Source organism: Octopus sinensis, linkage group LG10, assembly GCF_006345805.1.
Source record: "Octopus sinensis linkage group LG10, ASM634580v1, whole genome shotgun sequence".
NCBI lineage: Eukaryota > Metazoa > Mollusca > Cephalopoda > Octopoda > Octopodidae > Octopus > Octopus sinensis.
The window spans coordinates 54,150,796-54,174,584 of NC_043006.1; the positions used below are offsets into that span (position 1 = coordinate 54,150,796).

Consider the following 23,789-nt stretch of genomic DNA (forward strand, 5'->3'; position numbering starts at 1 on the left):
ACTTGCCTGTTTTATAGTATCCATTCATGTATTTACTTGAGTAGTTTCTCTTGCTTCGGAATACATCTCTGCCTGATACGTCTATTCACAGTCTCCACATATTTAGAGATATCCACCCACCTATCTGTTGCACAATAACTATTCTGACTTTTACGGTGTGCTCCATTCATGTACTTCTGAGCTCATTTTGAATTCCCCTTGTAGTTTTTATAATACATTCGCGATTAGGATCACTGTTGACAGAACCTTGCTGACCTTCTAGAAGTGCGAGCCCTTAAGCTATACGAGACATTAGATCTAGTGTGCAAGAAAGAAAACGCCACCTAAATGGAATAGGAGTAGCTGCTATATCCTTTTCTTGCCGATGCTACTGGTCTTGTTCCAACAACATCAAATCTTTAATAGACAAACATCATCCATAACGTTGAACTTTTTCTAGAAGTCTCTATCTGTAGGTTTAGTTGTTTCATCAATTGCTTTTATGTTCTTTTAAAAGTTCTTCAACGGTAATAGGTTTTGAAGTTAGCTATTACCTTGATCAACTGGCTGGATTCTCTCAGGCCCCGTACAAACCACAACGGCCAGCCCATCTTTGTCAAAACACCTGAGACCCCCTCTTCGGTCACGACACAGACCATGGGATTGCTCCTTGTTGTTATTGTTAAGCAACAAGACTGGTAAGGGTGATTAGGTGATGGTCTGGGGCTTAGGGGCGGGAGACCACAGACCTTGGAAAAAAAAAAACTTTGGTCGTCTTGCTGTAGTCGAGGGCTCTTCGTTGACGCCCGACACCACTGGGAGGTGGCCCTCGAAGTTGCTGGAAATGGAGATCTCCAGGTCCAAATTCTTGAACGGCTGGGATTGCACCTAGAAAGTTACCCTCCCAGGCACAAGTCCGGGCAAGGTTGTTTATGGAAGACCAGCAGTCGCCCATGCATACCGGCCTCTCCTCTCCACGCCACCAGTGTTATCCAAGGGAAAGGCAACCACCGATACAGTTTGGCACCTGTGACGTTGCAACTCATTTCTACAGCTGAGTGAACTGGAGCAACGTGAAATAAAGCGTCTTGCTCAAGAACACAACACGCAGCTCGGTCAGGGATTCGAGCTCACATCCTCGACGCTCTAACCACTGAGCCACGCGCCTTCACAAACACCAACTCTCTGGAATTTCCTGCATAGTTATTTCTTGCAACAGTTTCAGTGGAATATTCGTTTCAAATTTTGGCACAAGGCCAGCAAGTTCTGGGCGAGGGCTAAGTCGATTACATCAACTCCAGTACTCATCTGGTACTTATTTTATGAACTACGAAAGGATGAAAGGCAAAACCGACCTCAGCAGAATTTGAACTCAGAACGTAAAGACAGACGAAATGCCGGTAAGCATTTCGACCGGCGTGCTAGCGATTCTGTCAGCTCGCCGTTTTGTTTCAGTGGAATATTAATGGCATTTGTCTCAGAGAACCTGTAAAGACCATGGGCACTGCCCCGCCCTACAGGCTTAGCAAATATTTGTGTATGTGTGTAGATGACGCATAGAAGACAAAATTACTAAATATTAAAAAGAAAAACAAAAATACAGCATCAAAAAAATGCAAGAAACCTGAATTATAGGAAACTCTTTAGGCAAAGTAATTTTATTACAGCATTTGTCTCCCATAGTTACATGCAAAAACATGGCTGCACTACGTAGTCGGTTTCCTGTAGTTGTAGTATTAGGTGCCACTGGAACTGGTAAATCTAAACTCGCAATTGAACTTGCTAAAGTATTTTCTGGCGAAATAATAAATGCTGATTCCATGCAGGTAAGTTGTTTCCATTCTAATGACTCTCATGGCCTGTTTTCTTCTATCGATTAGCGAAGCTTTTACTCCACGTGCTACCAAGCATTTTCTATTTTGCTATCTTCCTTCGCTCACTTTTTATCAGGACTTTTGTTTTCATTTTAAAGAGTAAGGACCTATTTTCCGTTCTAGAAAATCTTAAAATTTTTATCTTTGTTTACGAAAATTTTCTAAATTTCTGTTGTTTTTCTTTTCGTAGAACAGTGTTTAAATTATTAGAAGATTATGTCATTTACATCGATTCTGGTCCACGTTTACCATTATCTGTATATGTACCATTATATATATATACATACATATATATATATATATATATATACATACATATATATATATATATATTTAATCGAAAGTTAACAACAGTGGAAATGAATAGTACATATATGAATGTGTAGGGGGAATTTGAAACATGAACCATTTCTGTAGAAAATATAATGTTGTGTAATGAATGTACTTTACAATAGGTAGACACCTTTTTTTCGTCTTGAGAAGGTAAAAAACGGAAGCTGAAAGGTTAATATATAATCGTCTTCGTTTCGTTATTTTTCTTTACTATTAAAATGTAATAATAATGTATAATGTTTGAAATTTTCGATGTTTTCCTTATATCTAGTGAAAATTGAAATGTTGAGTGTTGCACATTTTCCCCGTCTTATAGATTATGCGTGCAACACATGCATTCATACACATAGCTGTTCTTACACCTGCATATATGTATGTGTATATGTATTATGTATGTGCGTGTATTTTGAATGTGTTTATAAATATTTATCATATATAAAGTCTATATTTATGATTGGTTGATTATATATATACACAAACAAATCTACATGTGCGTATAATTTTACAAGTTTAATTTTAATGCTTTATCTTTATGAATGAGCATTATGTATGTGCGTCTAATATTCTCTTAGATAAAGCCGAAAGTGCAGTGGAAATCAGTTAAGCAAAAAACAAAACATCTAAATGACCTACTATATTTCGCTCACCAAAGTGCAATTGTTGCAGAAAGTGTTTCACACCTGCTGTGAATGCACCTCCCCACCCCGTTAATCACTCGACCATTAAGTGGGTGTGGCATTTATTTTCAACCAGGTGAAGCAGTAGAGTAGAATATTGGTGCTTTATCTGAAAGTATTATAAGTAAAGTTATTAACAAGGCCTAAACTAATGGCCAGTTCTCTTCTTGTTAGTGGTTTAATCCATTCATTTCTGTAACACTTTAAATTGACAGGATGCCCTTCTTATCACTTAACTGTTGAATTGTGAAAGAAGGAATGAGAACTAATTTTTAGCATCCAAACTACCTGAAACAAGCAGGTATGTGCCACTTTGAGAAATACAAACAAATGGCTTTAACAATAATGTTTGAGTAGCCTAATTGATTAGATGAAATGCTGTGTTGCTTTGTGCCAAGGAGAAGCACTATTGCTATCTTTATATTCAGATAACTGCAGGAGAAGTATTTGGTTAAGAATAAACCATTGTCCTTGGTATTTGTTGACTTGGAGAAAGCCTTTGAGTACTCTACTGTGTGATATGGTGGGCTTTGAGGAAGTTAGGAGTAGACAAATGGTTTGTGAAAGCTGAACAGGCCATGTTAGTGGAGGAGGATGTATGGAGAATGTATGGAGAATGCAGTTGAATAATAATAGGATGGAGAAAATTCAGAGATCTTTTACCTCTGTTGGCAACCAAAAGTCTCTCTCCCCAAGTGAAAAGAAGTTTGTATGATGCCTGTGTACAAACTGCAACGCTACATGGTAGTAAGACATGGGCTTTGCATGCAAAGAACATACAAAGATGAGAGAAGAATGCAGCTAGCCTGCTCTGCTGAATGTGCAGTGTTAGTGTACACAGGTGACAGTGTAAGTGTACTGAGAGAAAAGCTAGGCATTAGAGGAATTAAATACAGTGTGCATGAGAGAACATTGTGCTGGTTTGATTGTGATGTGTATGGATGTTGACAGTTTCATAAAGAAGTGCCGATCACTTAAAGTGGATGGAAGTTGTGGAAGAAGGAAACCCAGGAAGACATGGGATGAAGTATTGAAGGTTGATCTTAGGATGCAGAGCCTTATGAAGGAGATGATGAAGGGCCAAGATATCTGGCACTTTGTGCTGTACTTTAGAAGACTCACCCACCAAGGAGGTCATCTTGGTAATGCTTGTCCATAACGGAGCTCTGCTCCACCCTCACCTCCATTCCCTCTGACCTGTCTACCTTTTCCTTCCACACTTCATCTAACACATACTACATCCCCCCTGCTTTCTTTGTCCCCCCCCTTCCATTATCTCCTGTCTACACCAATCACCACTTTTCTGTACCTTCTTGCCTCTGTTATTCTCCATTATTAACAACATCCTTATTTTCTCTCACCTTCAATGTCATCACATGTCCACCATAACCCCTGCCCATCTCCTATATGCCACTCCACCCACCCTACCCAAGCCTGTGCATCACCTCATTTATTCTCACCACCCCCTATGTTCTTTGAGGACTTGTCTTGAGACATTTTCGCCACCATCTCTCTCACTATTGCTCTATTTATCTTATTCTCTAACTTACTCTCCCTTCTATTCGAACTTGGCTATCCATGTATCTCTTCTACAAGACATCTATCCATATCCTTCTATACCTTTAGTCTCTCAACTGGCACAAAGCCACCCACTCCTCAATACTACTCCTGCCTTCCCAGCTGAGGTATCAAATTGTTAGGCTAGCTTATGAAAGTTACAGAGAAGGTCAAATTTTAACTAATTAGGAAGCAAGTTAACCTGGATGAGATGCAGTTGAGTTTTGTGCTAGGTAGGAGCACTACTGATGCTATCTTACTGGTAAGGCAACTGCAGGAGAAGTATTTAGCCAAGAATTAACCTCTGTACTTGGCTTTTGTAGATTTAGAGAAAGCCTTCGACAGAGTACCCCGTTCCCTTATCTGGAGGTCAATGCAGAAGCGAAGGATAGATGAGGTGGTTGATGAGAGCAGTAAAAGCCATGTACAGTGATGCTATCAGTAAGGTGAAGGTCAGGAATTAAATGTGTACGTAGGATTACACCAAGCATTGGTTCTCAGCCCTCTCTTGTTCATCATAGTCCTCCAAGCCATAACAGAGAAATTTAAGATTGGCTACCCTTGGGATCTTCTCTATGCTGATGACCTTGTTCTTATAGCTGAATCACTACCTGAACTTGAGAGGGAATTTCAGGTGTGGAAGCAAGGTCTGAAATCAAAAGGCCTTAGAGTTAATTTAGTTAGGAAAAAGGACAAATCTCAAATCCCAGCACGGAGATGCCCCTGTTCAATATCTAGGAAAGGTGTTGGTAGAAACCCCATATGGTGTATCCAGTGCAAGTTATGGATGCATAAGAGGTGCAACGCTATTGTGCAAAGGTTAATAGAAAAAGTAGACTTTGTGTGTGGCAGATGTGCAGGTACAATAAACACTAAAAATGTATAGAGAATAGACTTCCTCAAATGTCGGTAGGATGTAGGGGTGCCCTTAGAAATAGTAGATGGCTACCGTTACCTATGTGATGAAGTTAGCAGTGGAGGAGGAAGTTCTGAAAGCATAGTTGCTAGAATAAGAACAGGCTGGGCAAAGTTCAGAGTGCTACTACCTTTGTTGGTAACAAAGGGCCTTTTCCTAAGAGTGAAAGGCAGATTGTATGATACCTGTGTATGTACAGCTATGCTACATGGCAGTGAAACATGGGCTGTTATTATAGAGGACATTCATAGGCTTGAAAGAAATGAAACTAGCATGCTCTACTGGATGAGTAATGTCCTTGTGTATGTATGGCAGAATGTAAATGATTTAAGCGAAAAATTAGGTTTAAGAGGCGCAAGAGAGAAGATTGCGCTGGTATGGTCATGTGATGCATATGGATGAGAACAGCTGTGTAAAGAAATGCTGATCTCTAACTGTGGAAGTAACCTGTGGAAGGGATAGACTCCAAGAAGATATGTGAATGAAGTGGTGAGAGAGGATCTTCAGATGTTGGGCTTCACAGAAGGGATGACAAAGGTCTGAGACTTTTGGTGGTTTGCTGTGCTTAAGAAGACATGTCAGTTTAAATAAACTGTGGCCATCCATACATACAGGTATGTCCTCTATGTTCCTCTCTCAGCCGAGAGGTTTTTCTCTTGAGGATTTGTGGGTGCTGGTGTCATGTAAAAAGCACTTGTGCTGGTATCACATAAAAAGCACTCAGTACACTCTGAAGTGGTTCATTTTAGGAAGGGCATCCAACCATAGAAATCAGGTCACAACAGGTAATTGGGACCTATATAAACACTTAATTCTTGGACACCTCTCAAAACCAAAACTGACACCAGTTAGTATCACTTTAATTACCAAATTCTCCTTAAATTCCACCCTACCATTTTAAATAGAGGACATATTAAATGATGTATTTCCTTGATACCCCTTAAAAGACAGAGTGGTCACAGCTGGAATGCCATTGCTCATAAGTTTGCTCAAGTGGGGCTAACTAAGTGCTAAACAATGTTAACTAACATTATCATTAGCTTTTGATATAGATATTAATAATAATGAACATCAATATCTTAGACACTTTGTATTTCTACTAAAAGGTAAAGATCCCCTTTGGTCAGGAATGACCATCAGATTGCACCTTGAAAATTCCCCTCTGAGGCACATCTCAGCAAGGTTGTTTGTGGAAGACCAGCAGTCGCTGATGCATACCAGCCTCCCCTTTCCGCGTCACTGATGCTATCCAAGAGAAAGGCAAAGGCAAATACAGTTTGGCACCAGTGATGTTGTAACTCCTTTCTACACCTGAGTGGACTGGAGCAATGTGAAAATAAAGTGTCTTGCTCAAGAACACAACACACAGCCTGGTCCAGGAATCGTACTCACTACCTCATGATGGTGAGCCTGATACACGAACTACTGAACCATTTGGATTACCTAATTACTCTGTTTTAATAAAATTCTTAGAAACTATGTTCTTAATAAATACAATAATCTACATGCTGTCTGCATAGTCCATGATATCATTGTTATATAGTGTTACATGTTTGCATATACAAAGGGGTGCTGCAAAGTTCCTGGTTTTAAGAGTACCACAAAAGGCCTGGTTGGAGGCCTAACCTTCCAAGTTCTTTTACAGGGCTTAGAAAAACTGAAGGACCGCTGCAATAAGAGTATGAATCTGAGAGGGGAATATGTTGAATAAAATCATAATTAACTGATCCTCTTTGTATTTTCTTTTAGTACATCCTCATAGTTAGGACTATTTAACGTGATTACAAGTTCAATTTAAGAGACAATTTTTATGGTGTGCCATTTGGACAACATTGATGAATCATGATAACCTGTTATAAAAAGATGTTTGAAGGTTTGAACTTAGTATTGTACACTTACATAGTTATTGTAAATACAGCACTAGACACTCATATTTCTTCTCATCGACATGCTGTGGCTAGACTGAGTTTTTTCTGTTATGTCAATTGTTGCCAATGCTAGGAAAAGCTTCTTTCAGTGGTTTTTTTATGTTTTTCCTCAGTCTAATTATTAATATATTTAACCTGTGTCAGTTTCTGTTTATCTAACCAACACTCTTATACAGGTACAAGACTAACTTTCCAGACACTGGTGATAATCCACACCAATTTACAAGCAGGGATCCTGTGGCTATCAGACAAGTTTCCTGGTACCTTGAACAGAATAGTACCTTGTATATTACATCATCATTGACATCATTGAATGTACCCTATACAGTATTAACTTGTATCAATTATACTAATGTGCAGGTGCCTGTATATTATTTAATTCATCATCATTTAACATCTGTTTTCCATGCTGGCATGAGTTGGATGGTTTGACGGGAGCTGGTAAGACCAAGTGCCACACTAGACTCTTGTCTGCTTTGGCATGGTTTCTGTGGCTGAATGTCCTTCCTAATGCTAACCACTTTACAGAGTGTACTGGGTGCTTTTTTTACACAGCACCATCACCGGTGCTTTTTACATGGAACCGACACCAATGTTTTTTATGTGACACCAACACTGGTGCTTTTTACATGGTACCAGCACCAACAGGATCACCAAGTAAAACTTGCAAGACAAAAACTCCTTCAGAATAATTATTTAAGTAAATTTAATATCTAATTTAGAGTGCATTGACCAAGGTGGCTATCTCTGGTTCAGAAAAATCTTTAATCTGTAAAGGCTTCAGAATCTTTGTTTCCCAAAAAATCAATGTTGTACCAGTATTCTATATTCTATGTCAGTTTCTAGTTGTTTAACCAACATTTCTTGATATTGTTATTGTATTAACTCTAAATGTTGCTTTTTCTATTGCAGGCATACAAAGGATTGGATATTATTACCAACAAGGTCACAGCAGAGGAAAGAGCTGAATGTCCACATCATTTGTTGGACTTTGTCAGCCCTTTAAATTTTAAATATACCATAGCTGATTTCCAGTCGGCTTCTATACCTATTGTATCCTTTCAATTAAATATATCAACTATGACATATGTTACACAATCTTAAAGCTACTTTTATCCATTTCATATTAAATTAGTGTGGGGGATTTAAAATAATCCACAATTGCTGTCAGATCACAGTACGATATGCTTTCCTTAAAATCTAAAATTTTGTTTTCATTCACCTTGTTGCTTTTTCATTTATTGGGCTGATCTATGACCCTTCCCCATTGTTTTTGGAGATATAGGATGTCTAGGGTACATTAGCCAATGTATCCTTGCTTTCCCAAGACTGTAGGGTTTGATCTGTGTGCTATTTGGCTACTATTTCTAGCTGATCATATAGAAGCTCCCTTGTTTGATCAAGTCCAAGGACATTATTTGTGATATTGGACAGCATTATTTGTAGCCTTGCATAAAGATTTGTTACACGGATGCCATTACCAGTCAGTATGATTGCTCTGGAAAGGATTTTAAACACTGGGTCCACCTATTACCACATACAAATGTGGTAATAGGTGTCTAATATGCTCATGCGTCTTTTATGCCATTGAATGCAGTAGTCTGTTGTGGATAACTTTCCTAGAAAAGCCTATTACCTATTTTCCACAGTTAGATGTAATAAACCTTTGTACAGTCGTTTTGGCCTAATGACTCCAACTCACAAATGTTATTATGTTAGAGGACTATGTACTGAATCCTATAGGAAGAAACAATCTTATTACTTTAAAAGTCTCTTTGTCAGTCTCTTTGAGGACTTAAAGAAACCAATGCTGTTGTCAAGTGGTGGTGGGGACAAACACAAAGACACACATACACTTATATAATCTACCTTGCGGAGAGAGAGAGTTCTTATGTAGACACCTGTCAACATGCTAAGTATTCTAAACATCTGTATGTGATAGTAGATGGTTTCTTAGGTCCTAGGGTAAGAAATTAGGTCATTGCTTAGTCTTAGTTTCATGGACTTAAGTGAGTATCAAATAGATATCCTCCTAGGATAGGAACCATAACAGCATATTGCAATAAACATTTTCACACGGAATATGGTTGGTCTCGATTCTGTACTGAGGCTATGGAGAATTAAAGTGTTCTGATTAGAATCATAACAAAATGCTATGTCCAATAAACAGGTAACCTAGTGCCTTATTCATTCAATTATCTTACCTCTAAATTAAGAATTAACTGTAGAATCTGGCAAATTCCCCTGTGCATCTCTATTATTTTGTGTTCAGAATAAACTTGGATCTTGGATGCCTGTCCAACCCATGTCAACATGGAAAAGCTGATGTACAATGATGATTGCGACCATCTTCCCCAGCAGCTAGAGAATCAACCCAGTTCTTTCTTGACCACATCTTTCTTAAGCAGTGTTCAAGTTTAACATTAACTACATTGATATTGATCTTACTTGTCTAAGAAAGCTAACGAGACTAATTACAAAAATAAATATACTAATTCAGAGCTTTGAGGACACGTGCTCAATGTTCTACACAGTGGGACTGAACCTGCAACCATGTAACTGGGAAGCAAGCATCTTGCCACACAGCTGCACCTAGCATGGCATTGATTTCACTTGTCTAAGAAAGCTAACGAGACTAATTACAAAAATAAATTTACTTATTCAGAGCTTTGAACCAAAATTTTAATTCAAAAAAAGTAGTGAGTAAGAATCTGTCTAGTTGTAACTTGTTGATAGTTTGATCACAAATGCCAGACAAAACTAGTCAATTCAGAAATAGTTTGGAATTAATAGCTAGTTTGATTTAGCCTCTTTGTAGCTGATGAAATATTACAGAAGCTGATGAAATATTACAGAAGCTGATGAAATATTTTAGGGGCTGATGAAATAAATACTACATAGTAAATATACTGTGAGAAATAATCAAAACTTGATTAGCTTGTTGACCAGTTTAAAAAAATTTCATATCGTTTTCACTTCATATATGCAAGTATGGCTCTATGGTTGGGAAACCTGCTTTCTCTTTATATAGTCTTCAGATCAGTTCAACTATGTAGAACTTTGGGCAAGTCCTAGGCTGCCCAAAGTCTTGCGAGTGAATCCTATTGAACAATCCAGTCCATGCCAGCAGGGAAAATTGATTTTAAATTATGAAGATGTTGATGATGATGATGATGATGCCATGCTAGGTGCTGCTGTGTGGTAAGATGTTTGCTTCCAAGTTACATGGTTGCAGGTTCAGTCCCACTGTGTAGAACCTTGAGCAAGTTTCTTCTGTAGTATTGGGCCTACTAAAGCCTTGTGAGCTTATAAGTAAATTTGGTGGGTGGAAATTGAAAGAAGCCCATTGCGTGTATGTATGTGTGTGTGCACACATGCATGTCTGTGTTTGTTCCTCACCACTGCTTGACAACCGGTGTTGGTGTGTTTACATCCCTGTAAATTAGTGGCCCAGCAAAAGAGATTGATAAAATAAGTACGAGGCTTAAAATTTAATAAGCTTCAGAGTCAATTTATTTGATTACAACTTCTTCAAGGTGGGGGTACCAGCATGGCTGCTGTCTAATGATTGAAACAAGTAAAAGAAGAGACAAAATAATTTTCTGTACTGATCCACTGTTTTGCCGAATCTTTGATCAGGTACTTAATTCTTCATACTTCAGTTTACCTACTCAGTAATTAGTTCTGGGAAACTTAAATTTAAGTTAATTAACCACTTACTCTTGGATGAATTTCTCTGCTACTTAATGTTGCAATAGCTGGAATTATAAAGTTTTAAAAACATTTCACTTAGTTTTGTATTATTTTCTCATCTTTGTTTAGTTGAGCATATAATGGTCTCTGCTTCTAAGAAATTGTTTGACTCCTACTCTGACCAACATTCCCTCTCATAGTCATGTATTTAGACTTAGTGTACTAACCAAGTTTTTTTTTCTTGGTCTCATAACTGCATCCTTTAGACTTCCCCCTCTCCAGTTTTCTGGGTTTTTTTTCACTCTACCCACACTTCACTTCATTCCCTTTACCTGTCCACCCAGCCATCCTAGATTTTATGACCCCTTCTATTTTGTTTCTCTATCCACCTTTTTGTACCTTAAGTATTATGCCCTGATACTTTATTTCCACCATCCTTTCTCCCTTTCCTGCTGGGGTGCCCATGTATCACATCTACATCAAGATATCTGCTTCTGTCCCTCTATCATGCTTTATCCCTTCAACACCTGGAAACAATGCCATTTCCTCAGTACTACATCCCCATTCTGTGAAGGGGTTTTGTAAGTTATTTGGTATCCTCACTAGTGTTGGTGCTATAAAATAAGCAGCCAGTACATTTTGTAAAGTGGTTGGCATTAGAAAGGGCACTCAGCATAGACCCTACCATTGGAACTTGGCACATTCTTTGGCTTGTTGGCTCTTGTTGAACTGTCCAGCCCATGCCAGTATGGAAGATGGACATTAAATGATGATGATATTCAGTTGTCATCATCATCATCATCATTTGTATATCTATTCTTTCCTCCCATGTTTGTAAGGATTAGATGAGTCACACTATATCATGTTTTTTCCCCTCTTTTTTTGCCATATAGATTAAGAGGAAAACTGCTAGACCTTGTGTTTTGGCAAGTATTTTTATAGCTGGATGTCCTATCACCAATCATTTTACAGCATAGATTGGAGTGACTTTATTATTCTACTGGCACTGAGAGTCTGTGGCAAGACTAAAGAGTCTCTTCTGCCTCATGCAAGGTTTTATCTATATATATAAAACAGAGTTTGTGTGTGGTACATATGTTCCTTATGAATTCAAAAACTGAATTGCCAATTTTGACAATATGAGGTATCAAAAGATTCAGTAATCTTTCAGCTATCAAATGAAGTATGTTTTCTGCACAACAGCTCTTTTTTACTACAAAAAATAAGCATGAAAACAAGGTTGGGTTGCACAATTTTGAGGTCATTCTTGGGCAATATTTGGGTTTGCTTCTAATGTTTTTCATGTCAAAAAATGCAGCAATGTACAAGGAATGTTACGAGTGTATTAGTGATGCACAAAATCCTATTTGTCAATGGAAAATGACCAAAAAACATGCTTTTTTTGGAACAATTATTGGCATGTTTTCTGTCAGTAATGGCCTTTGTACCACATCTAAACTGCTAATGCGAACATCTCCAGTATTCCATAATCAAACAATGTCTTTGAAGTATTGTGATACCATTTCTTTGCACAAAGCCCCATTTTTCAATGGAAAATTGACTAATGAACTGTATCTGACATAATTGTGATTGCTTCTGGCATTACTATCGCAAACAATTTGTCAATGTAGATTTTCTTGGTAGCAAACGACTCGGGTTTAAATTCAATAAAATTACCTCAAGAATTAAGCACAGTAAGATCCTATATTCGTTTAAGAGCGGTAAAGATGTGAAACAGTGACTGAAACCTTTCAAGCTTTTTGCCTTTAACACTTTTCTTTTTATTCAAACCAATTTATGCAAAGTTGCTTATCGTTATTAATATATATTCATGCCTATTATTCATTCCATAAGCTCCAAAGTTTGTTAGGATTTTGCTACAATCTCTCTATTCTTCATAGTGGTTGAGCATGTACTATAACATGAGTGGTGCAATGGAAAACAAATGTTTGTCCTGATAACCTCAGTGAAGACAAGAACAACGCGTATCTATGTGAGGACAAAGTAAGGTCACATACGCATATGAGTCCACCCACAGTGCGTGTCCCTTCATTGGTCGGGATGCAATGCTGGAGTGCATTGTGTGTGGTGTGTACTTTCCGCTTGGACTAAAATTTGAGTGTGTGTGTGGAGGTGCAATGGCCCAATGGTTAGGGCAGCGGACTCACAGTCGGAGGATCGCGGTTTCGATTCCCAGACCGGGCATTGTGTGTGTTTATTGAGCAAAAACACCTAAAACTCCATGAGGCTCCAGCAGGGGGTGGTGACAACTCATGTTGTACTATTTCGCCCAACTTTCTCTCACTCTTTCTTCCTGTTTCTTGAGTAATGCTGTGATGGACTGCCGTCCTGTCCAGCTGGGGGGAACACATATGCCACAGAAACCGGGCCCATGAGCCTGGCTAAGCTTGAAAATGGTGCATAAATAAATATATATATATGTGTATATATATATATATATATATATATATAATACAATGTGGCTGTAGGTCACAACACCTGGGCAACGCTAGGGTGCATTGCTAGTATAGAGTTATTGCTTACTTTGACATATTGTACTTGCTTCAGCTTACTGAGTACACATCTCTCTCATGAAGTTAAAGCAGAATCCGTTTTATATATATTAATTTCAAAATTTGGTACAAGGCCAGCAATTTCAGGGGAAGGGGTTAAATTGGTTGCATTGACCCCAGTACTCAACGGGTATTTATTTTATCAACTCTCAAGGACCTTATGGCTGAGAGAGAGTGGGGTTTGCTTCTAATGTTTGGGTTTACTTTACAATCAAGTAAGGATCAACTGGTGTAGTACTGTTTGGGGCCATCCATACATACAGGCATGTCCTTTATGGACATGTCTGTATGTATGGATGGCCCCAAACAGTACTACACCAGTTGATCCTTACTTGATTGTAAAGTAAAGCCAAAGTGAAGATTTTTTTATAACATACTCATGTTTGGTAGAGTAAGTTTGTTTGGAATTTTTTGCAGTGCACTGGTTTGGAATTTTAATTCATAAGTGCTGATATTGTTTACTGCCAAATTATCACTGTAGAATATGTTTACTACTGGATATTATTAGAACTTCAATTATGGTTATATTTCTTTGAATTACATTTCTACGAGAATTACTTTTATCTGTTTGGAAACTATAAATTATCAACAATTGTATTGTTTTTTTTTAGTATAATGCTATCAATTGGACAAACAGAAACTGTAAAGAGATTGAGATAGAGATCAAATTTGGTATTGATAATTATGTATTTCAACCCCTAGTGCTGGTGCCTTGTAAAGTGCACTCAGTACTCCCTTTAAAGCAGGAAGGGCATCCAGCCATAGAAACTAAACCAAAACAGACTTTGGAGTTTGGCACAGTCATCTGGCTTGCCAACAGTTCTCAGACCTTCCAATCCATGCCAGCATAGAAAACGGATGTTAAATGATGATGGTGATGACTAAAATTTTAAAAAAATATTTGCTTGAACCCAATTAGAGCATTATATCATGACATTTTAAGTGTTAAAGGCAACACTGGATTAAAAAGAAAGAAAATAATGGTGTGGTGGGTGGAAAGAATATATACATATTAAGATGGAGTGTTGGGATAGGAAAATGTAACCAAGTCTCTTTGAAATTACAATTAACTAAATAGTGTAAGTTTTAATATTTAGGATAAAATATCAGTGTAGCTTCTCTGTTGAACTTCCTTTTAGTCATAAATACTTTCATTCTAATAGCCTCTTTTCTCAAACTGCTGATCTCCAAAACATCTTGTTTTCCTTCGCTCTATGATATTCAGTCTTTTAAGCTTTCTGTTGAATTTGTAGGCTCCTTCTTTTCCTTCTTTATAGTCTTTTATACTATAATGGCTCCGACACTTGTTTGGAACAGAATCTAGTAAAAAAAAATCCCAGTTTAGAATTGTCATAAGTTGTGACTAAAAGGTTTAGCATCAGAAAGAGCATCTGATTGTAAATTGCTGCCTCAGAAAGAGGCTCTGTGATGAGTATGGTTATATAGGATATAGTGCACTGCAAAACATCCCATGGTACTCCTTGCTAGAACTTGAGATTTGTGAACCGAACCGAAGTTGATTTACAATGGTCCGGTGCCTGATGTTTCTTGTTTCTGAAAGTGATTGATTGAAAGGAGAGATGGAAATGAATGTAGAAGGATATAGAGGAAGACTAAAAGACCTGGTTCAAGGTGATGGAAGAGGAAAATAAGGGCAAAGGGAGATGTAGAAGACAGGACAAAATATAGAAGACTGTCATGGGGCCCTTCAAGAATAACTCTTGTTTTAGCCGGGGGAAGAATTGGCCTTAAAATGCTTATTGTTAATGTTTTCGAAAATATAAATCTGATTTCCATGTTGGAACGAGATTCTTGTGAATAAGAAGAAGAAGCAGTAATGATTTCTAACATAAGCACAAAAGCACATGTTTGTGGAAAAGAACAAGGGACTATATTAGTTTTGGTGCTGCGTTGGTCTTTCATTTTATTGGACCCAGTAGTAGAAAAGACAAACTCAACTTAGGAACTATTTGAACTCAGAATGTAAAGTGGTAAAACTTACTGTAAAGTAATTTTGTTAGTTGCTTTACTGATTTTTGGATATGACTTGAAACTGTATTTGGTGGTGAGGCTTGAATTTGAGAGTTCAGGAGCTTGGGGGAATATGGAATTACCCCCTTATTCACCACTACTTCCAGGTTTGCTCTGACCTGGTGTTACAGTACCTGTTAAGAGCCCCAGTTATGTGTCAATATCAGATGGTGCTGTGGTTAAAGCATACTGGAATGGAGGGGGGCTGGCCTCTGCACATGTCATACAGGACTACCAGTTTGTGAACATACCCTGATGTCATGTGACCCAGTCCCCTTGTCTTAGGGTTAAATAGTCCTTGTACCTCAAGGGTAAACTTGAGAGTGCAAGAAATTAGTAGGGTAAACTTTAGGAAACCAATGCTGTATTCTTCCTAACAAAAATCATAATGCTTTAGACTTTACATAATATACACAACATATAGGATGTTGGACAGGAAGGTATGGAGGTCCATGGTTGTTGATGTCTGTCAGTGTGTCATGTAACAAGAGGGAATAAGATGCAGACAAACTTGTATTAATATTTTCTTAGAGTTGTCCATCTTTACGTTCTGAGTTCAAATTTTGCTGATGTCACCTTTGCCGTTCATCCTTTCGGGTTGATAATACAAGTACCAGTTGAACACTGGGGTCAATATAATCAACATATTCCCTCCCCCAAAACTGCTGGCCTTGTGCCAAAATTTCAAATCAATGCTTTCTAAGTGTTCCATTACTCTTGATCAAGTTCATACTGATTAAATTTGTAGTTGTGCTGGTAGTAATCCTTCTTTACTATTACTGCTCCCTACTTACTAAGTTAACACCGTAGTAATATGTTAATGACGATGAAATTACAAATGCAGCAGTTAGCATATTCACAAATTGATTTGTCAGTTGTCTTGCATCCACTCATCAGTTGAAAATGTATTCAAGCTTGTTATTTTTCATCACCATTGTTTTAACCCTTAAGCATTTAAACCAGCAAATATCTGGCCAAAATATTCTATCCATTTTATGTTCAAACTGGTCAGATCTGGTCTCTCACACTTACCCTACATTGTCATTCTAAAGAGTTAACTGTTGCCTCATCAAAATCTCAAAGCTACGAGATGATGCATGATTAATGCAAAACAATGTGAGTCAATAAGCATTACATTTGAAAGAATAAGTTGAATGCTAAAGGGTTAATGAAGGATGTGTATCACTGCTGTTATACCCAGATTTCAACTGCTGCCCTTACCTGGAAATAGTACCAGTTTACAATCTTACCCTTATTTAGAAGTGCAGTAGACTATCAAGGGTCAACTGTTGCTCTTATTTAGAGGGTTAGTGACTGTATTTAACTAGGGAACAGTACACTGGATCTACCAATATTTTTACCCTTGCCCTTAACCCTTTTAATACCAACTCGGCTGAAACCGGCTCTCGCTCTGTAGTACAAATGTCTTCTTTTCATAAGTTTTGAATTAAAATCTTCCACCAAACCTTAGTCACAGTTTATGTTCTCAACACCAGCTAAATGATAACTAATTTATTTTACTAAATTCTTTATTATATCTAAAATTAATTGAAAGAAACACAGAACATCTCAAAATATATGTGGTAACAAAAGGGTTAATATCAGTAGTCTGACATCATACCCTGCAGTTATCATGTCTCTTCACTATTCACTAGACATGACAACAGAATCTCGAACATTAAGGACATTTATTACAAATGAAAATTTTACAATCAATATGCAGAAAATTTTTACTTATTTTGTCTTATCATCTTTATTGTTTGATCTTTCATTCAGATATTCTTCAGTTTCAATTTCTCTGGGACACTTTCATTAACTTTAAAAGATTCCCATAGAAATATCTATATCTCTCATCACTGGACTCACCCATTCCTTCTCTGTACTTTGTTCTCTTTCTCTCTCTCTCAGCACACTGTATGTAGTTATCTGAATTATTCTCAGTCATTTATTGATGTGCCATGCTCAGGTGCCACTCCTATTTCAGCTGATACATCACACTGTGTCTGGGTGCTACTGTCTCCCCTTTTGACATTTGAATGGGTGGGGCATCCAACTATTTAAATTTGTTTTATATATCTTTTATCTCCACCTCCTTGAACCTTTCCCTGCCTCTTATCCAACCACTTCTGTATTAATCATATCAATATTTAATTTCTACTTAATCTTGGGAGAGATAGAGAGAGGGTGTGAGAAAGTGAGGTCAGATCCATATAGATCTGAAACTCCTGCTTACAATTGAGGGAAAACATTTGTCCTCAGACAATCCTGTTCTATCAGAGATATTTTTTTTCCAAGAGATTTCACTTGCTTTCCTCTTTTTCATATTTGGTGAAGGTTTTCACTTAGCTGTCCTTCACACAAGCTGTAGCCACTTGAAATGCCTGACAGCTTTTAATGATGTTTGCTTGGTTAGTTGGAAGCTGTTTCTTCAACTTCTAGGAGAAAGTCTCAAGATTTTTGTAATTCTTAGCACACTTTGGCAAAATTCTTATCTGAAGATACCCCCTTCCCGTCTTTATCTTTCTGTCTCACTCACTCACTCTCTCTCTCTCTCTCTCTCTCTCTCTCTCTCTCTCTCTCACACACACACACACAAAAACACAAATGGAGAAGATATTGGACAACTAGTTTGTGAGCCAGGAGTTCCAATCTACCCAAATACCTTACTACTGTCTCTGGGCTTAGCACTTTAATTCTATGCCATAATTTATTTAGCTATTAGCATTAGGTAACTGCTAACCTATGAACAGAATAGGGTTGGATTCTTTCAAGAGAAAGTTTCAGGTTGTCACAAGTAGTAGTAGTAGTAGTAGTAGTAGTGGTTGTAGTGGTGTTAGTACTACTTTAGTGCAAAGTGCTGATTTCATGATAGTTTGTTTACATGTGAAAACATTATTATTATTATTATTTTGATGTACAGGCTTTATGACACCACTTATTTAATTCTATTGGGATTTGAGGTCTGTAACACACTATTGTGTCGCAAAATGAAATTGAACAAGGTGGTAGGAAATATAAATAGTATGGCTGAAAAATAACTTGATCTATTTAGAAATGTGTGACAACTTAGAGAAATTGTATACAGCAACTTGTTTCACAGGAACATTTCCCTACAGACTTTCGGACAATTTTCTGTTGTTATAACATCCAAACTTAATAAAATTTCTGATGCAACAAGCTTTTCTTCAATAACGCCCTTTGACATATATATATGTGCAACTATAAATCCAGACATATTTTTTTCTCTCTCTGTCTATTTTCTGTCCTCATTTCATTCTGCAGAAGAGCATAGACTCAAAATGTCAAAGACTCAAACTAATACTCCTTGTTTGTTGTTCCTTTACCTGTCTCTCTCTCTTGGTTTTTGTACGATTTTGAACCATATATATATATATATATATATATATATATATATATATACATATATATATGGTTTTAAGGGTATCATGGAAGGCCTGGTTGGAGGCCCAACCTTCCAAGTTCTTTTACAGAAAAACTGAAGGACTGCTGCAATAAGTGTGAATCTGAGAGGGGAATATCATCATCATCATCATTTTACGTCTGTTGTCCATGCTGGCATGGGTCAGACAGTTTGACTGGGCTGGCATGCTGGAAGGCTGTGCCAGACTCCAGTCTGATTTGGCATGGTTTTCTGCACCTGGATGCCCTTCCTAACACCAACCACTCTGAAAGTGTAATGGGTGCTTTTATGTGCCACCAGCATAGGTGCCATTTGTGTGACACTGGGGTGTGTTTATGTGCCAATATGTGTGATGCCAGTATTTGCAACAACTGTGATTTTGCTTGGCTTGATGAATCTTCTTCTCAGGATAAAATCATAATTAACTGATCCTCCTTCTGTATTTTCTTTTACCCAAAGCCAGGAACTTTTCAGCACCCCTTTGTATATATAATTTCTACTATAGCACAAGGCCTGGAATTGTGGAGGAAGAAGTTAGTCAATTATATTGACCCCAGTGCTCAACTGGACTTATTTTATTGATGCTAAAATGATGAAAAATAAAGTCAAGCTCTATCAGATGTCCCAAGTCTGCTAAATTGCTACATTACACACACACACACACACACACACAATTACTTCCAACATCATCAATGTAGACATCAAAATAGTTATCATTACCACTATAATTACTACTTTCACCAATACCACAATGATTGCCATCATCATCATCATCATCATAAGATTTAGATCTTATTTTTCCAAGTGATTAAGGTTAAAATTTTAGGGGTATTTTTCATTGGGGTTTTGGATTTTGGGCCAGTGCTTAAGAACATTGGTAGTCTTTAGTTAAAAAACAATGTTGTAAATTCAGGCTATTCTAAAGAATGTGCATTTTGCATGTGTTTTCCCATGTTAGCATGGGTTAGATGCATAGATATGATTGAGGCATTGTTCTACAGCTAGATGCCTTTCCTGTCACTAACCTTTTACCTTTTTTTTTAATTAAGGGATTTCTTATTCCTCATTTTTGAAAGTGCAAGAGGATTTGTTGGGAGGTAAATGACTAAATTTCATTTCTTGTAGCTTATGCTTTTTCATGTGGCAGATGCACACACAAATACATGCACATGTGTCAGCAACCCACCACATACACATGGTGAGCTTTGTGCACTGTCCATCAACCAAATTCACTGACAAGTTATTAACCAAGCTGGGGCTTGCGACTGAACCCCAAACCATGTGGTTGACTAAAAATACTGAATACTAAGCTCAACAAAGAAATTTTCTCGTGTAGGAACACCACTCTAGTTTCAAGATGGCACCCAAAAGTAAATAAATAAATGAATAAATAATAGTGGATTGTTTGAATTAGTACTGGAAATCACAGGAATTGATATGATTAGTAGTTGTGATGGTTGTTTGTCCCTTTATTATTGTAATAAGGGCACAATTGAAGCTCCAGATAGTCATGTGGGGATTCACTGAAATGGCACCTCGTTCTTTTTTCTGGGACTAAATTTGAACATATCAACAGAACTTAATGAACAGAAAATCTCTAGATGGTTTCTTGGCCAGCTAGAAACAGCAGCTGAATCTCTCTCAAATCATGACCTATTAATTTAAATAATAGCTTGTACACTTTAAGAACACAATGCCACTGAACCTATTATTAGAAATAACAGTCAAATATCAGATCACGTTCTACAAGAATGAAGGACACATTGGATAATGTGGTCCTTGATACAATCTGCCTGGGAAAAGTAAAGAAATGATGCAATGATCCTAGTTTAAATGCCTTTGACCAATAAGTTTGTTTGGCCATTTCTAACCCTAGGCTAAACCACAATAACTTGTTCTTGTATACTACAGATACTGATTTTTATGTTTTTCCATGTGTAGGTTTTGTCTTTTATGTCCTTAGTTGGAATTCTCTATAATGCAATTAATTCAGGAATGTAAATCCTTGAAAAGCTTCCACCAGTCATAGTAAAGTAAGTAGACATAGAATGGTAGATGTGGTTTATCTTAATATAGTGGAATATTTATTGATTTTCAGATCATAGATCCATATCTTTATTTCAGTATGTTGCTCTTAGTGTATTAATTAGTCTGGTTGAAAATAGAGTTATTCTTGTTACCGTTGTTGTCTTCCACTACCACCACCACCACAACCGTATGTCTATAGAGAAACTTTTGAGTGACAGCCATAAAAACACTAAATGACAACTTGTATACAGATATTCAAATTTGCTTAAACTATTCTACCTATGCTGTCATCATTATTGTCGTCATCCTCATCATCCATCAGTTTATTTTATCATCTAATGTTTAATACTGTGAAAGAGTTTCACAGGTCTGCATTACAACACATTGTTACTCTTATTCCTTTGTCATATCATCTGTAAGGTCCTTGATTCCTGTGAGTTCATGTTAGCACTTTTTCCCACTTCTTCCTATGATGGAAGTCCTTTTTACTGTCGATAAATATGAATCAGCAAAAAAGGACTCCCTGTGCTTGCTGGAACTGCTTGAAATAAGAGCCAAACTGTCTTCAAACTAAACCCTAGAATTTTGAAAAGAACATATTGAATAACGTAGAGCAAGGTTCTAACCCTTTAGCATTTAAACTGTCCATATCTAGCCCAAATATTTTACTTGTTTTCTGTTAAAACTGACCAGATCCAACCTCTCACACCTACTGACAATGTCATTTAAAAAATATACAGATACACCATTGAAATCTCCAAGCTACAAGATAATGCGTGATTAATTCAAAACAATGTGAATAAATAAGCAATACATTTGACAAAGAAATCTGAAAGCTAAATGGTTAAAGAACAAAAATCATGAATTAGTCTCATAGTTGGAAGGTCTTTGACCATAGATCTACACAATTTAGGTTGCCAGGGTGTGTGTGTTTGTGTGGCTAAAGAACAACGACCAGCATCAGTAAAGACATTTATTGACTTTGAGCTGCTTATCCATTTATGTAACATGCCTAGTTCAGTGGAGTTGGAGTTGTCTTTCTCACATACTCTTCTGTTATTTTAAAAAATAGTTCTGTAAAGTATTTTCACTATCATGCTCTGTTGAACTTGTACCCAGCACTGTCTGTAAGTTCCCGAACTGTCTATAATTTATTCTCTTTCTTGTCTGTTAACTTCCATTATAATACTAAAGCTAAGCATCAGACTTTAACAGTTCCTTGTTCCCACTAGAAATTATTTACATGACATTTTCCCTATCATCACAAATACACAATTTGAACTGAACATTAGTCATACAAGTTTCTTGCTGTTATTCTTAGCATCCACTCAAATCTTAGTAAGACTATGGACCGTTGTTTTCTTATTATTAGACTAAGGAATAATTTCAAAAGAGAAAAGGCAAGGTGGGGGCAGTTCTAAGAGAAAGAAAATCTTTCCTCATCATCAAAGGTAATTGCTTCCTAAAACATCAACCAACTATTTTGAACTCTAGGCACCATGCTCTACTGATCTCTTACCCTCTATACTAATGAGGTCACCTTATCTATTTACTTCCGGTAGACAAGCAACAGTAGTCTATGTAATTCTTTCTCTGTGGGAAGTTCATTCTTGTCAGTCACACTAGTTAGTGCATTTGGTAATATTGATAAGGTTGAAGAGATTTGAACATAGTGGTGTTGTCATCATCCACATCGTTATTACTGTTGCTGTCATTCTTGTTGCAGGCTCATGTAATCACTTTTCCATGCCAGTACATATGATAAAAATGGGTGGTGCCTCTACTAATCTACAAAGTGGATATTATAGTGATGGTAATGGTGATGATGATGTTCAGTATCAGTTGTTTTTTGTTTTTTTCACAAGTCAACATGGGTTGTATAGTTCTGCAAATATTCTGTGTGATTAGTTTTTAATTTTCCATGTGGGGTCGGTTATGGACAGGATTGGTAGTGGATTAAATGTCTTGTAGTATTTAGTTGCATCCCTTCACATTCTAAGTTCAAATCCTGCTGAGATCAATGGACTTCATTTTTCATCTTTCCAGGGTTTTCAGATTTGTACCAGTCATGTATGGGTAAGTGGGGGGGGGTCGATTTAATCAATTAAACACTTTCTATGACCTTATGTCTGTGTTAGAAATTGCTATTTTACTGGGAGGTGAGCATCAGACAGGCTAACAACACATGAGATGAAATGCCTTGAAGTATTTAGATATTGAGGGCAGTTTCAGTGACTATATCCTTAAAATTTGTGGTCTTGTGGTATGGTTCTGTGTGGTTAAGAAGTTTATTTGACAAACATGTGGTTAACAGTTTGACAGTATTGCAAAGTTTTAGACAAATTGAATTTCAATTCAATCCAAAATTTCTGAATGGATTTGCATAGGGAGAAAATTGAAGAAGCCAGTCAGCTTCTTTAATACCACCACTTAACCTTTATTTTTTTTTAGCAGCTTATGTTTTGTAATCATTCAGAGATCTGTTCCATCCTGCCACGAACCAAAACTTGTGATTCTTGCTACTTTATCTTTGTTACTCATAGAATACCTCTATAAGTTTCTGGTACTGCCCTTCCTCCTCTCGCTAAGCCATAAATCAAATTTTAGAATCAATTATTACTCAGAAGTCATTTTTATTGTGTGCTTCCACTGCATTATTGAAATCAACTGTGATATGGTGTTTTGTTTTGGTTTAATATTTTTTACTGTATTGGTATGTTATACATATTTATATACATCATATGACTATACCAGCATAGTCTTCTCTCTTGCTCACTAT

The 23,789-nt window shown here is 37.1% G+C and overlaps 1 protein-coding gene across 1 annotated transcript in view; it reads left to right on the top strand.

Moving 5' to 3' along the window:
- Positions 1 to 1,614: 1,614 nt before the first annotated feature.
- Positions 1,615 to 23,789, top strand: part of LOC115216636 (tRNA dimethylallyltransferase) — a 351,240-nt gene continuing 329,065 nt past the window's right edge. Inside the window, exons 1-2 of the mRNA XM_029786122.2 lie at positions 1,615 to 1,805; positions 8,177 to 8,317. Of these exons, the coding sequence (XP_029641982.1) occupies positions 1,677 to 1,805; positions 8,177 to 8,317 (270 nt within the window). The 5' untranslated portion in view covers positions 1,615 to 1,676. The remainder of the gene's footprint in view (positions 1,806 to 8,176; positions 8,318 to 23,789) is intronic.